Source organism: Scophthalmus maximus, chromosome 17 (genome assembly GCF_022379125.1).
Source record: "Scophthalmus maximus strain ysfricsl-2021 chromosome 17, ASM2237912v1, whole genome shotgun sequence".
NCBI classification, from domain to species: Eukaryota; Metazoa; Chordata; class Actinopteri; order Pleuronectiformes; family Scophthalmidae; genus Scophthalmus; species Scophthalmus maximus.
The window spans coordinates 13915449-13929635 of NC_061531.1; the positions used below are offsets into that span (position 1 = coordinate 13915449).

The 14187-nt window shown below is 45.2% G+C and overlaps 1 protein-coding gene across 1 annotated transcript in view; it reads right to left on the minus strand.

Annotated features, from left to right (window-relative positions):
- Positions 1 to 32: 32 nt before the first annotated feature.
- notch3 (notch receptor 3) overlaps positions 33 to 14187 on the minus strand; it is a 29629-nt gene continuing 15474 nt past the window's right edge. Inside the window, exons 10-33 of the mRNA XM_035615224.2 lie at positions 12967 to 13080; positions 10842 to 11075; positions 10601 to 10711; positions 10320 to 10512; positions 9993 to 10138; positions 9492 to 9725; positions 9216 to 9368; positions 8862 to 9090; positions 8522 to 8723; positions 8242 to 8398; positions 7943 to 8127; positions 7687 to 7819; positions 7332 to 7589; positions 7113 to 7225; positions 6479 to 7008; positions 6066 to 6392; positions 5826 to 5974; positions 5507 to 5732; positions 5272 to 5362; positions 4959 to 5127; positions 4517 to 4821; positions 4269 to 4416; positions 4078 to 4175; positions 33 to 3981 (exon numbers count right to left, since the gene is read on the minus strand). Of these exons, the coding sequence (XP_035471117.2) occupies positions 2488 to 3981; positions 4078 to 4175; positions 4269 to 4416; positions 4517 to 4821; positions 4959 to 5127; positions 5272 to 5362; positions 5507 to 5732; positions 5826 to 5974; positions 6066 to 6392; positions 6479 to 7008; positions 7113 to 7225; positions 7332 to 7589; positions 7687 to 7819; positions 7943 to 8127; positions 8242 to 8398; positions 8522 to 8723; positions 8862 to 9090; positions 9216 to 9368; positions 9492 to 9725; positions 9993 to 10138; positions 10320 to 10512; positions 10601 to 10711; positions 10842 to 11075; positions 12967 to 13080 (5999 nt within the window). The 3' untranslated portion in view covers positions 33 to 2487. The remainder of the gene's footprint in view (positions 3982 to 4077; positions 4176 to 4268; positions 4417 to 4516; positions 4822 to 4958; positions 5128 to 5271; positions 5363 to 5506; positions 5733 to 5825; positions 5975 to 6065; positions 6393 to 6478; positions 7009 to 7112; positions 7226 to 7331; positions 7590 to 7686; positions 7820 to 7942; positions 8128 to 8241; positions 8399 to 8521; positions 8724 to 8861; positions 9091 to 9215; positions 9369 to 9491; positions 9726 to 9992; positions 10139 to 10319; positions 10513 to 10600; positions 10712 to 10841; positions 11076 to 12966; positions 13081 to 14187) is intronic.

Consider the following 14187-nt stretch of genomic DNA (forward strand, 5'->3'; position numbering starts at 1 on the left):
CGAAACAATCACCGTACACAAGGACACAAATATGTAGTTTCCTACAGTTTTTTTTATTATAAGTAACTTATTTTACATCTTTTGACTGTAGAAAGAAAAACTGTGGAAAAGTTTTATGTACAATGATTTTGAACTACTTTTAAACAAGTATTGAAATTAATAATGATGGAAAATATCTATGACTGTTCTAACAAAACAAGACCAATAAAATATCAGTCACAGCCTCAGCTTCAAATAATGCTAAATGAAGTACACTTTATTTTTGTCCTTTTTAGTACATAACAATCATTTTAGAAACATAAGACTTCTCAAGCAAAGATCTACCCAGAACAAACATATTTACAGTCAGAAGTTGGGAGTTTGAAATGTTCAAAACACTATGTGCGACCTGGCAGGGAAATCGAAAAGACCAGATAGATACAAAAATAAAAAAAAAAACAATCAGTTTTTTCTTGTGAGTAAAAATTGAACGAGGCAGAATGACAACAAGTTTCCCGGGTCTGACAGAACAGAGGCAGAGTCTATGGTGAACAGAATCAAACAATGAATGCAATTTAACACAATCAAGAGCTGCATTAGATCACCATAAAAGTAGAAACTAAGAGTGGTGGTCTGGTCATTTCTGTTCATGGTGTTACAAGATTAAAAAAAAGAAAAAAAGAATGGCTACTATCTCAAAATTCTACTATTATCAAATGACTTTATTCTCAACTGTCCATAGTATGTAAAGTTATGTGAGGATAAAGAGTTGGTCAGACATTACACAAGGTGTTGGTTGGATGACTGGGAGTGCCATCTCAGAATTTTGTAAAAGGTTAAAGGGCGCAGCACTACATAGTAGTGTTTTTAACTTCAAGACTCTTCTAACAATCATCTTAAGATGCAACTCCGTGCCCCTGGACCAGAAGCTACTGGAGATGCAGGGGAACTGTCCCACTGCATGCAATAAAACATCTCCCTGGGGAGTGACAGGGCATCAGCAGTCACAGCCCAGCAGCCACACCCTCACACTGACCACGTTTGCACCACAGACAACACCAGAGACATGGTGAGAGTGTTGACAAGACCTCATCTGCCACAGACAGTCCAGGAATGTTTGCGTGGAACATTGGAAGTGCATGTCGTTTGTTACCTCAACTAATTTGACTCCTATCCGCGTGTCATCTGGTTCTGTTCTGTGATGGGTTCTGTTGCAATGCACGGCGTCCACACTCAACAAGACAGGCAATATGTAGGAATGTTTGTAAGAAAGAGTGATATATAATAGCAGCTGATAAGCATAACTTAGTACATCCAAAGTGATGCACTAAAAAAGGTATCCATGGTTTCCACAAATATACAGAGTATAAAACAATTAGGGGAAAAAAACAAAACAAAAAATAATACACAAACTAAAAAGGGCAGTGAAAGGCTGATATTTAGGCAAACAGTAATTTGTCTGAAACAGCTTCTTACAGTCAACAAACAAGCTTAAAAACTGAAGGTATCAGGGATGGCACGAGACCTGACGGTAAGAGTCCTATCAAGTCAGTGAGAGAAATGGGAAGTATTAAACATAAAATTTGACTCTGCTCATTTTTTTTTTTGAAAGACCATAAGTAAAATCAACATTGATTAAAAGTTGCCAATTCTTTATAAATATCCATTGTACTTAATTCTTGAATTTCACCCACACTTGCCCTACGAAGCTGTTCAACTTGAAGTGCTTCAAAAGACACTCATCTACATTCTTATTCATAATACTCATATGGAAAATAATCAAATACCACAATTCAATCAAATCGGAACATATCACTACTGCTGAGCAACTCTCAATATACATATATATATATATATCAATATATATATATTTATTTGCTAGAACCAGTTTATAATTTTTACCAGCTGTTGTTGGTCTGAATAAATATAAGTCAAGAGATGAACAGTCCTCTCTCTGTCTGTGAACTGGTCTAAATAAGGAACCTGCCACACTGGCTAAATAGAAATGTAGCTGGTCTGTATAGAACAAGAAGGGGTGGCACATTATTTGAGACGCTGGGACAGAAAGAGGGCGACAAAAACCTAAGAAAAATCTGTTCAAAGAGATAAAAACAATAAATAAAAATAAATCAATTCCCTTCAACATTTTACTTTTTTTTCCTCTTATCTACTTTTTAAACGTTTGTTAGTTTTCAGGAGCGCATCCCTAAGTCTTTGAAATGAAAGACTTGGTTTTCTTCATATACTTTTTTTATAATAAAAAACAAGTCCATCTGTGACAGAATTACTTCATTAAATTGTCTGCTGTTTTTTTCAGACAACACACATTTCCCTTTACTTTTTTTTCTCTGCAAAAATCACTAGCAGACGGTCCTCATCATAAACACAGTCATCCAAATCCAATGAAAATCTTGGAAACAGGCTGACATATAAACACAGACGGGCCCTAGAGCCAGTCGACAATTTCTTTTACCCCTGGTCCCTTTACAAGCAGAGGCCATAAGACCTTCATGCGAACACCTGCATCTTGCCATTGGCCTCCGGGATTTGAGTAATTTGGGTCTGGGCAGGGCCAGCAACGGCTGGGCTGGGTGTTGAATCTGACCAATCGGAAACGCATTGAGGAGAGGGGCTGGACCAGGGTTCGGGAGACTCTGGGGAGGGGGTCAGATACGGATGCTCACTTGGCAAACGCAGGTAATGCTTGGGCGTGGCATCTAATGTGGATGAATAGCTGTGCTGAGAGGGAGGGGTTGGGTAATCCTCCGTTCCTGCAGTGCTGCTACTAGGCTGAGGGGGCAGAGCCTGAGTGGGCTGGGCTGCTGGCGTGACTGCCTGTGGAGGCTGAGCAGGAGGCTGGGGCTGAGAAGATTGCTGAGGCATCTGCTGCTGTTGAAAGAAAGATGGTGGAGGTTGTGAGGTCAGGGGTGTCGGTGGGGTGGAGGTGCCCATGCGGGCCATGCTCTGCTGGTTGGTTATGGCGTGGTTGATGAGCTGCTGCTGCTGTTGTTGTTGCTGCTGCTGCTCAGCGATGGAGGGCAGCTTGACTGGGCTGATAGTGGGTGTGGAGGAAACAGGCGTGGGCTGCAGCATTGAGTTACGGAACATCTGCTGTTGGTGCATCAGCATGCTCTGCTGCTGCATGGCTGGGCTCTGGGGGTGCATGCCTGCCTGGCTACTCTGCACAAGATTCACCACCTGCTGACCACACTGGGAGGAGGGCATCCGGCTGTGCCAGTCAAAGGGCACACTGACAGGACTGACAATGCCCATGTTGAGCCCCATCTGGCCTGAACTCAGCACATAGCCATGATTGACATCAGAAGCCATGGAGACGCGTCCCTGCAAGGACATTCCTCCAGCTCCCAGGTCATTGAGCTGTGCTAGAGACACAGCAAAGGGGCTACTTCCGTCCAACATGCTGCTATGTACCATCGGGGTGTTTGGAACAGACATGGAGGAGTGGAAGAGCCCTGGTGACTGCATGGCCACAGGGGAAGTGGGGTTGGTGATGTAGCCAGCATTGCTAGTTCCCCCATGGGGTGAGTCCAGTGAGTCAACTGGGGACAGGGTAACTGAGCTCTCTAGTAAGGCACTCTGCATGTCCAAGGTCAGCTTCTTATTGCGGGCCTTGACTGACTCCTTCAGACTGGCAGCATGTTGGCCTCCCAGGTTAGAACCCTTGGCTCCAGGCCGACGATTCTTCTTGCCCTGTGGCGTGTTCTTCAGACTTGGCAGGAAGGCACTTGGAGGGCACATGAGTGGAGACAGCGTGTGTCCGCCAGTGAGGTGGTGTCCAGGCACTCCATGGCTCTGGGGGCTTCTTACTGTGTTGTACTCATCAAGAAGTTGAACAATGTCGTGGTGCATACGCTCCTGAGCAATGTCCCTTGGCAACCTGTCCATATGGTCTGTGATCTCTCTGTTTGCAAAGTGAGCTAGCAGCACTTTCACAGCCTCACAGCTGCCCTCACGAGCTGCAAGGAACAGAGGTGTCTCCTCCTGAAGAGAAAAACAGAACAGAGGCTATGTTAGACACATCTATGTCTATTTAACGTAATTCTGAAAGCGAGGTCACATCATAAGGAGATGTCATACCTTGAGATCTTGCATATCTTTGTTTGCACCATTTTTTAGCAGGGCAATAGTGGCCTCCACATTATTAACTGCAGCAGCCCAGTGTAAAGCAGATTTACCTAAAAGAGATGACAAGCAATGAGATTACACATCTATGGTACAGTACAACTGCCTCAGGACATTTGCTTTCCACACAAATTCCACACACTTACCCAATTCATCAACAGCATTGACATCAGCATGACATGTGATGAGTTCCTCTACCATGCCCTCTACTGCCAGCCGAGCAGCCAGGATCAGTGCAGTGGAGCCATCATACATACGGGAGTCAAGATCTGTAGCTCGGTTTCGGATCAGAATCTAGGAGGATGGTAAAGATTGGGTTTGAAATTAGCATTTTCACAATTTATAGGCATTCTGAACCTCTGATGTGGCAAATGAAGAGCATGTGTTTGTTTACCTGGAAGACGCCCTGAGCGTCTGCAGCCACTGCAGCGTGTAGTGGGGAACGTCCTGTGTTGTCCTGAGCATTGGCATCTGCCCCGGCATCCAGCAACCTCTTTGCAGCATCAGCACGGGCGTAACGTGCAGCCAGGTGGAGCGCCGTCTCACCAGTCCGGTCTGTTTGGGCAGCAAGGGATGCCCCCTGGTAGATAAGGTCAGAAATGATGTTGGCTGAACACTCCTCGTTCTCCTCCTCCTCTGCTACTTCAGGCTCTAAGCCGCCTCCGCAGAATGATGCCAGCATCAGAGGTGTAAAACCATCTGGTAGGAGATAAAAGAAAAACAGACATTGGTGAGCTTATGTCTGCTCAACATAACAAATCATAAGAAGAAAGTATAACAAAAATATAAATGCGTAATCACAGTTGCATTTTTAAAAACTTTATCTCAATACCAACCTGGGCCTCTGACATTGACGTCCATACAGTCGCTTTCAAACTCTCCTTGAGGTGGGGTGAGGGCCATCGTGGGAGGCACACGGATGTCTGCGGCTGCGAGGTGATGCTGTGTCCACTGCCTGCTGTCCACTGCATCTTCACTGTCTGAGAGGATGCTTTGCTCCTCAACCTGAATTGCACGAAGAGAAAACCCAGTTTCATTCCTGACTTTGCACACAGGCTGACATGTTATTGTACATTTTATAGACACATTCTTCTGCTCCCATGTATGTAAATCTATCAGCACTAAATGTGAAGAGGTTGTGTGACTGACCTTGATCCTTTTGGCCTCTGGGCAGTCTGAGTCCATCCACTGGTCACTGTGATCTCCAAGGAGAGATTCCTCCACAGTTTTTGCCATGTGTCTGTTTACAGATGAATGTGTTATACAATGTTAGCCCAAGGAAACAAATTCAATTTCGAAAAAACTAAGCCAAATCGCATTTTGCTAAAGAAGTACAATCCCCAACAACACCAGGAGAATGAACATTTGAAGACCAATAACTTACTTCATTCCCAGAGCATCCTGGCCAACCGGTTCCCTGCGGTTCTTGTTGCTGCTGGGTTCTTTTTTGGGGAAGAAGCCCTCGGGGAACCAAAGGGTGCTGTGTTCTCTCTTCCTACGACTGATCAGCATTCCTATCACAAGGATGACTAAGAGGAAAAGAGAAGCTATTCCCACCAGCATCAGCTTTGCCCATTGAGGTATGGGGTCAGCTTCAATTGGGATTTCACCTGTAGAGAAGAGCAGTAGCATATTTAATAACATATTTGTGCCTCATTGGTCGTCTAAGTGCTTTTTTGTGTTCTTTGAGTATCCCAACTCACCGCGGGCTTCTTTGATGGGATAGGGTAAGCGGAGCATTTCTACAGCGGACAGGGCTCCCAGGTACTCTGCAGCACTGTCAGCTGTAGGGAAACAGTTCTCAGAGTCCTGAGAGCAAAGACGGTTGTCTATTTCCAAGTACACTTTGGAGCTATAGGGATACCAGAGAGGCAGATGTTTAGTGCAATGTACAATCTCGAGAAAAGACTTCAGGTTTTATGTTTTCTGACTGACTGACTGACCCGATGACTTCATGCTGAGACTGCAGCTCCCTCTTGAGGCGTGCCTCTTGGCGGGTGTAGGGGCGGATCATGGCTTCTCCATTGTGGTCCAAACGGAAACGCAGTGTAGTGTGTAGGATAGTGCTTAGTTTCTGCAGAAAGGCTCTGCTGGTGCGGAGGAGCTCCTCTGGAGGCAACAGGACTACCAAAACCAAGACACCATCAGCGAGGTTTTCTGGAACGCTACCAGCGCAGTCCAAGCCATCCCAGCCACATTCCTCTGAGTTGCACCCCTGGTCACACAGTCCATCGGCATAGTGGTCGATACAGTAGGTTTCGTATATTGGACTGGAAACAACACAAATACAAGGATCAGCTGAAGTTTTCTTTTTTTTAAACAGTGCTAAAAAAAATCCTGTTACCAGTCAACTCACTTGCAGACTTTCTCCTTTTTTTTGCAGTCAAAGTTGTCATACAGACACTCCGCGTTATTGCAGGATTCATCGCACTGGCTGTTGTTGAAGACGCGCCAGCAGTGAGGGTCTGCACAACTAGTCCAGGGCTTTGCAGCTAGCGAGCAGTCGCCTCCGTCCCAGTGACAAGGGAATGTGTTGCACTCCTTGTCACAAACACCATCATTGGCTTTGCCATGACAGTCTGCTCGAGGGCATGAGACTGCTGGGAGCTCGGGGGATCTGCTACTCTGCTCACACCGTTTACCTGTCCAGCCACTGGGACACTGGCAGTGAAAGAACGGGAAGCTGGTCTCTTCAGTGCACAGCCCTCCATTACGACAGGGTTGGGAGGAGCAACCGTCCTTACTACGATGCTGACACTGGGTCCCGCCAAAACCTGGAAGGCAGGCGCAACGTGCCCCCCTTGTGGTATGTGCACAGCTACCTCCATTGTAGCAGGACAGCTCCCGGCAGGACATGCTTCTTTCACAATTGGGCCCAGTATAACCCTAAAGGGGGCGGACATCATTTATGTGTTTAAATTGTGATCTCTCAATATATACAAACTAAAGAAATGTAATGCACAAACTACAAAATATGAATGTACACTTACAAGCTGACATGTGCAGGTATATCCCAGTGAAGAGCTGCTGGATAAAGAACAGGCTCCGCCATTCTGACAAGGATGAGACTCGCATGCACTGAACCTGCTCTGACACCTCCGACCTAGAAACAACACATTGATGGTAATGCTCTACCATTGGAAGACAGTGGTGTACACAAAAGCAATGCATAGTGAGAGGCAAGGGGGAGTTGCTGGAAATTGTCTCACCTGTGAAGCCAGGGTTGCAGATACACAGGTAGTCATTGGGCAACTGGATGCAGTCAAGACTGTTGGAGGGACTGCAGGGGTTAGAGAGACACTCATTTATGTCTCCCTCACATCTTTCCCCGGTGAATCCAGGAGGACAATTGCAGCGGTATCCACCCACTCTGTCCACACAGGTGCCATTGTTCAGGCACTTAGGTGGGGCACTGCGCATCCTCATAGGTGGAGCACAGTCATCTTCATTGATCTCACAGAGAACACCTTTTTAAAAAAGAGGATTGCATATATATTATGAATTAGCCACATATAATCTCTTCAGTAATAAACATAGGTTTCTGTTGAATGCATGCTTGCATACCCAGTGTGCCGGGGGGGCAGGAGCATATGTAATGCCCCACCAGATCAATGCAAGTGCCTCCATTCTGGCAAGGATGAGACTGGCATTCATTGATCTCTATCTCGCAGTTCTGTCCAGTATATCCTGGCATACACTGTAATGACATGCAGATGACAATTGCATTATCTCCACAACTGTGACGACGCACTGCGTGAATACTGACTTTGCTAAAAATCTGACAAAGAAGCAAACAACACTGACAAAGCAATTAACTCACATCACACTGGTACCCTCCAACATATCCTCTGCAGGTGGCGCCATTGCGGCAGGGTTTGTCTTCACAGTGGTCCACTTGGCTTTCACAATAGCTACCAGTGTAGTCAGCAGGACATTTACAATAGTGGGCATTCCCAGTGTTGACACAGTGACCACCATGGTGACATAGATCATCTGTCTGGAGCCCTGATTACAAAAATTTGAGGGAAAATTTAACAATTACAACATTACCCAGGCCCATCACAAACGGTCAAATGTCATCATGCACTGAAGTTCAAAATTCCCAGGACGTAAAAATACCTCTCTGGCGAGCAGCTGTCTCACAGGAGACCCTAGAGATGTCACAGTAACGTCCAGACCAGCCATTAGCACATTCACAGACGAAGGAAGCATCCTTTTGGCGACAGCGTCCTCCATTTTGGCAGGGAGATGAGCGTCTGCACCAGTCGACAGGTGTCTGGGTAGGCAAGGGAAGGTGAAAAAATTACTAACATGTATGGGTCTGTAAACTATATATAGACTTAAGGTTTGAACATGGTCTTTCAAGAGTGTCCACGAGTGTGTTTGTGTGTGTGTGTACCTGGCAGCGGTTGCCAGTATAGCCCTTGGGGCAGGAGCAACGGAAGGACTCAAGGGCATCTTGACAGACGCCTGCGTTTAGGCATGGCTGGGAGTCACACTCATTGACCTCGTACTGACAATGGGAGCCAGTGAAACCTGAGCGGCAGGTACAGGAATAGCCGTTGATTTTATCTGTGCATGTCCCTCCATTGAAGCAAGAGCTGCGGACATGAGAAAAATTGTGTTCAAAACTTGTATTTTTTTTATGTCATATTCAGTCGTTATACACGTGTCTATAAGCAGGTTGGTAAAATACATAATGATAATTATCCATGACTGAAACAGAGAGACACACTCACCTTTCAGTACAATCAGGGATGTTGGTTTCACAGTGAATGCCAGTAAAGCCAGGCCTACAGGTGCAGGTGTAGGAGTCAACATAGTCTGTGCATGTGGCTCCATTTTTGCAGGGGGAACTCTGGCACTCGTTGATCTCTAACGCACACCGGGGCCCAGTGAAGCCTGGTAGACAGCTACAGTGGAAGGAGTTCATACCATCTGTGCAGGAACCTCCATTTAGGCATGGATCTGTTGGAAGACAAGGAGAGGAAGACCTTGGTTAAGAACAGCAGATCTACATGTTCGTGGTACGGTATATGACAACAACTGACAATGTCAGTAATGAGGCACGTGTAGATTACGTGGCCACTCACTAGGAGCGCAATCATTGATGTCCGTTTCACAGGTAAGCCCAGTATATCCGCCTCTGCAGGAGCACAAAAAGCCACCGACTGTGTTCGTGCAAGTCCCACGGTTCTTGCAGGGGTTTGAGATGCATTCGTTCACATCTAAATTACACAGCTGACCTGTAAAGACAGGAAGGTCAAGATTATTAGCGTATATGCTCTAAGATTGTCTGTAAGCTTCCTGACAGATTACCTCACAATATATGAGCAGTTACTGAGATGCTAAGTACAAAATTTGCTAACCTTGCCACCCTGGCTGGCAGTTACATTGATATCCCATGTAGTCTGCTGTGTGGGTGCAGACAGCGTGATTGGCACAGGGGTTAGGGGAACAAGGGGTGAGGACCTCAGCACAAGTGGGTCCACTGTACGGAAGCTCACACACACAAGTGAAACTTGCCACACCGTCCATACAAGTGCCCTTGTTCAGACAGGGACTGGAGGCACACTCGTTGATGTTCACCTGGCACAGGTTACCTGTTGGAGGAGCAGGAGGAAGACATATTTAAGAACTGACTTCACCTAACACAAGTGAGTATTTCTGCACACTTGCTATCTTGAGGCAGTGCAAAGCGAATGCGCTTTTGACGAAAAAAAAAGCTGCTCTGAAGTCAGTGGCACAGTATTTCACAGTTATCTTAGGGGCACATTACGAAATCATGTATTCCTCTCTTTGTGCTGTACTTTTTGATGTGAATGGCTACAGCAGTTACTGTGTGCTATGCTCCTTTGCCGCCCTCTTACCCCTGAAGCCTTGACGACACTTGCACGTAAAGCCATTGAGCTGATCGATGCATGTGCCAGCATTCTGACAGGGACTTGGCAAACAGTCGTTCCTGTCCAGGTCACAGTTCTTTCCGACCCATCCTGGCTCACAGTCGCAACGGTAACTGGAAATACAGGAACAGTCAATAATCCAAGAGATGCCATGTTGTAAAAGAGAAATAACAATGAACTCATGCACAAGTTGAAACCTATTGGATTAGCAACACGTTTGTAAGATAGTCATGCTCAAGTTTCTCCTTGTAATCACATAACCACTTGGGACTGTGACAAAGGCTGTGAGCTTACCCATTGATGTCATCCCTGCATGAGCCATGGACACATGGGCTGCTGCCACATTCATCTACCTGAGAGTAACAGTATGGGGGCTTAAAGCCCGCAGGACACTGGCAGTGAAATCCATTCTCTTCATCCACACATGTCCCCCCATTCCTACAGGGGCTAGACGCACACTCGTCTATCTCCACATTACACTTGGAACCTGTAAGAAGAGATGTTAGACATATTTAAAAGGTGTTTGTTGACATTTCCAATGATGTTTTTATTCTTTCTTTTTCAGAGGGCCTTACCAGTGAAGCCAGGTTTGCAAACACAGTCATAGCGGTTGATGCCATCTTTGCAGATGCCATAGTCACATGGGTTACTGGCACAGTCGTCAAAGTTTATCTCACAGTTTGTGCCTGTGTAGACAAAGAGGGGGTCACAACTTTAGACTTGAAGAAATCTTCTAAACATTTAACAATGGCAGAAAATATGATTCAGTTCTAAAAAGTGTATATAGTTATGTGTTTATGGAGTTCTCCTTGTTACCTGAGGTTCCATGTTGGCACTGGCAGATGTACTTGTTGACAAGGTCCACACACTTGCCTCCATTCTGACAAGGGTTGCTGTGGCACTCATTGAGCTGGTTCTCACAGCGATAGCCCGTGTAGCCAGCATCACAGTTACAGGTGTAGCTGGCAATGCCATCTATGCATGTACCATGGTGGCATGGGTCGGGCTGACAGTTATTGATATTACTCTCACAGAGGGTTCCTTCATAACCTGCAAGAGCAAAAAAGCATAAAGGGTGAGAAAATGTATCTAAAATACATATAATCCAAGATTACTCTCGCAAAATCGATTTCTTGATCTTGTTATATGTATACTTTGGTCTCGTTACCCTGGCAAACTTTTTTGGCAGAACAGAATGTAATAGCCTGCCAGGGTCTACCATACAATTTCCTGCCTATTCCATACTTTGTACTGCAGAGGGCGCAATTGCCTTTAAGAAAAGAACTGTATTCTATAGATAGAAAATAATTTTCTATCCATTTCCACAAAACAGTGAGCAAGATTAAGATATAACTAAAGTAATTTACAACGGTTCTACAGCCATTTTCTGTCGTCAAAAGAAAATGCTTAGGAAAAGTTGCTACTAGCACTAGAGCTGAAATACAGTACCAAGTACAGTACTCTGACTACTCAGAGCTGTGGTATATCCCACTAACAGTGCTCATTATGAGAGGGAGTTGGGAGATGGCTGGCTACATCTTGCATGCTCGCCCTCTGTTTGAATGGCACAGGGGTGTGAACGTTGCAGAATTCCTTAAACTGTCTGTAGTAGAATGAGAGCTGGACAGGCCCTTTCACAACACTGCTGTGGTGAAAGACAATGCCAGAAATATGGATGATTGCCAGTTGTACGATAACGATAACTTCTTTTGAAGTGAGCTAATGTTCAAGCGTTCAGCCCAGTCATTTTGTTGATCCTGCACTGGGTCAGTTTGCATATGCATTAGTATCTGGCAGCTATATCTGAAAGTATAGTTTTGGGTTTCTATTCTAAATACAGATTACAATTAATCTCTATACTTCTAGTATTATTTGCAGTTTGTTGCATAAACATTTGCTTCTTACATATTAAATCAAACCAGTATCCGAAAAGGGAAAAAGAGGATATTTTCAGTCTAATCCCCAATAATTTTACCATTTTTCTTTGAATTCCAAATGTTCCTCTTTGCCCGGAGCTAAAATTGTTTTGTTTTTTTACTTCCCTTTTCGGTTTCCTATTTTTGTTAATAAAACCTTCCACAGTTTCTGGGTCTGATCAGTGTGGATTTCATGGTGACTGTGTCTATGTGTTAGGCAAAGTAAGTGTGGGTTTGTGTGGTATGTGTGCAGTCCAGTGCTGAGTTGGGCAGAGCTGTAAAGAAGGGCCTCCCAGTCCTGCTTTTGTTCTCAGTGGTTGAGGTAACAATGGACTGCGCCACGTCAAACAGGGCCACTTCACTCAACACAAGGGGCCCACAAACACAGGGAATACCAAGCAGCTGGCCACTGAAACAATGAAGCAGGCTCCTCCGTAGGCACAGGCCCAAACAAACATTTAAAATATCAATATATGTATGTATATATATATATATATATATATATATATATATATATATATATATATATATATATATATATATATATATATATATATACACATATAAATATACTTATACAAAGGCAGCTCATACATGGAGACTGTTTGACAAACTTTACGATAGCTCACTTTTTCTGTGCTCGTTGTCAAACTTGGACATAAATAGATGTAAAGGAATGAAAGTTAAAATGCAGCATAAGGTGGTGTGTGGGGGTTTAACAGATGAGCAGATGTCGCGGTGATGACCAAGGCTCCTTTCTGCTGGTCCTCAGTGACCCCATGATCCTCAGAGCCGATGAGGGAAAGTGGGGGATTAGGGGCCTCAAGTCAGTCTGCTTCGCCAGCAGACAGCCAGAGAAATAGCTCCCCCCCACCCCCCCAAAACACTGAACACTTAACAAAGACCAAACACAGCCCAACAAGTGGTTAAGACGCATCTGCCCATCTGCCGCTGGAGAAAACGTCTTGGGCTGTGTTCTGTCTCACAAATCTTGAGTGACAACAATTAGGCACAGAAGCCCTTACCTTCAGCACAGCGGCACTCAAATCCATTGGGCCGGTCGTAGCATTTTGCTCCATTCTGGCAGGGTGTGCTGGCGCACTCATCTATGTCGATCTGACACATGGTACCAGTAAACCCTGGGACATGCAAACACATAGGTGAAGGGTCAGAAAGAGGGTCCAGTGGAAGGGCCCATGCTCAGGTCAGAGGGCAGTTCTATCTCTTCTTAGGAGGGCAGGGGTCTTTGGCAAGGTTAGTGACGTCTGGCTAAGGTTGGGATTGAGCGTCTCGACTGGTTAAGGACATGTCATCTGTGCACTTGGACCAGTGCGTGGATGACCACTACAAAATGCAATAGAAAACCTGTGACCTTGATAAAGTACATGTTATGTAGATCTGGAAATAAATGAAAAAATGTCAATGTCAACTGTCAGGTGGTAACAAATGACTGGACAGCAAAATGCAACTCATGCAGCTTCAGCTGATATCAGCTTATGTGGTATATTGTGTCTGCACAATTCCTCCTTTGCACTTGATTGGCACAACTCTGTGGTATATCAAATTATATGGAATGTGTGGAGAAACATTATGATTGCTATTGTTATTAATATGTCAAATCTCCTAGCTTGAAAAGCTTGAGAAACTGAGCAGGCTTTAAAATCCGTGGGCACGGTGCCCAGACATGGGTGAATTGGTGCATTGGTAGCACACCGCTCAGTTGATTAACAGTGTCAGGATGGTCTGTGTGTTGGTGCTTGGGGTGCTAAGGGGGGGTTAGAGGAGACAGTGGGATTGTTTTCTCTTTTGGGGAACCCCCCCTCCTTCCTGCATCAGCTCCACTGGCTCAATAGCTAGATGGGGGGTGGAGGGGGGACGTCTGTCCCAGATGTAAATTGCGGACCTGGAAAAGAATCTCATTAGCAGGACTGCTGTTCCCCCTCCACCACCAGGGTAGGATGAGGGAGACTGCTGTCCCTTCCACATTCCACAGAAGAGGGGAGCGGCGGTCACAATGGTGTCTTTGTTCAGGCAAGAGGATAGGCAGCCTTTTGGGTCTGCCTTTTTATAAGAGTGGTGGCTCTAAACACCAGAAGGCAAAAGTAACAAGGCTGACCCTCCCTCCTCTGTGTCTGCGGACATTTAAACTTTAATTTGCGGTTCTCACAACTATGGCTGACACTGAGTTGGAGTTGTTCGCAGGGATAGACATCAACACATGGAATAGGAAAACAAGTCAGAAAAAG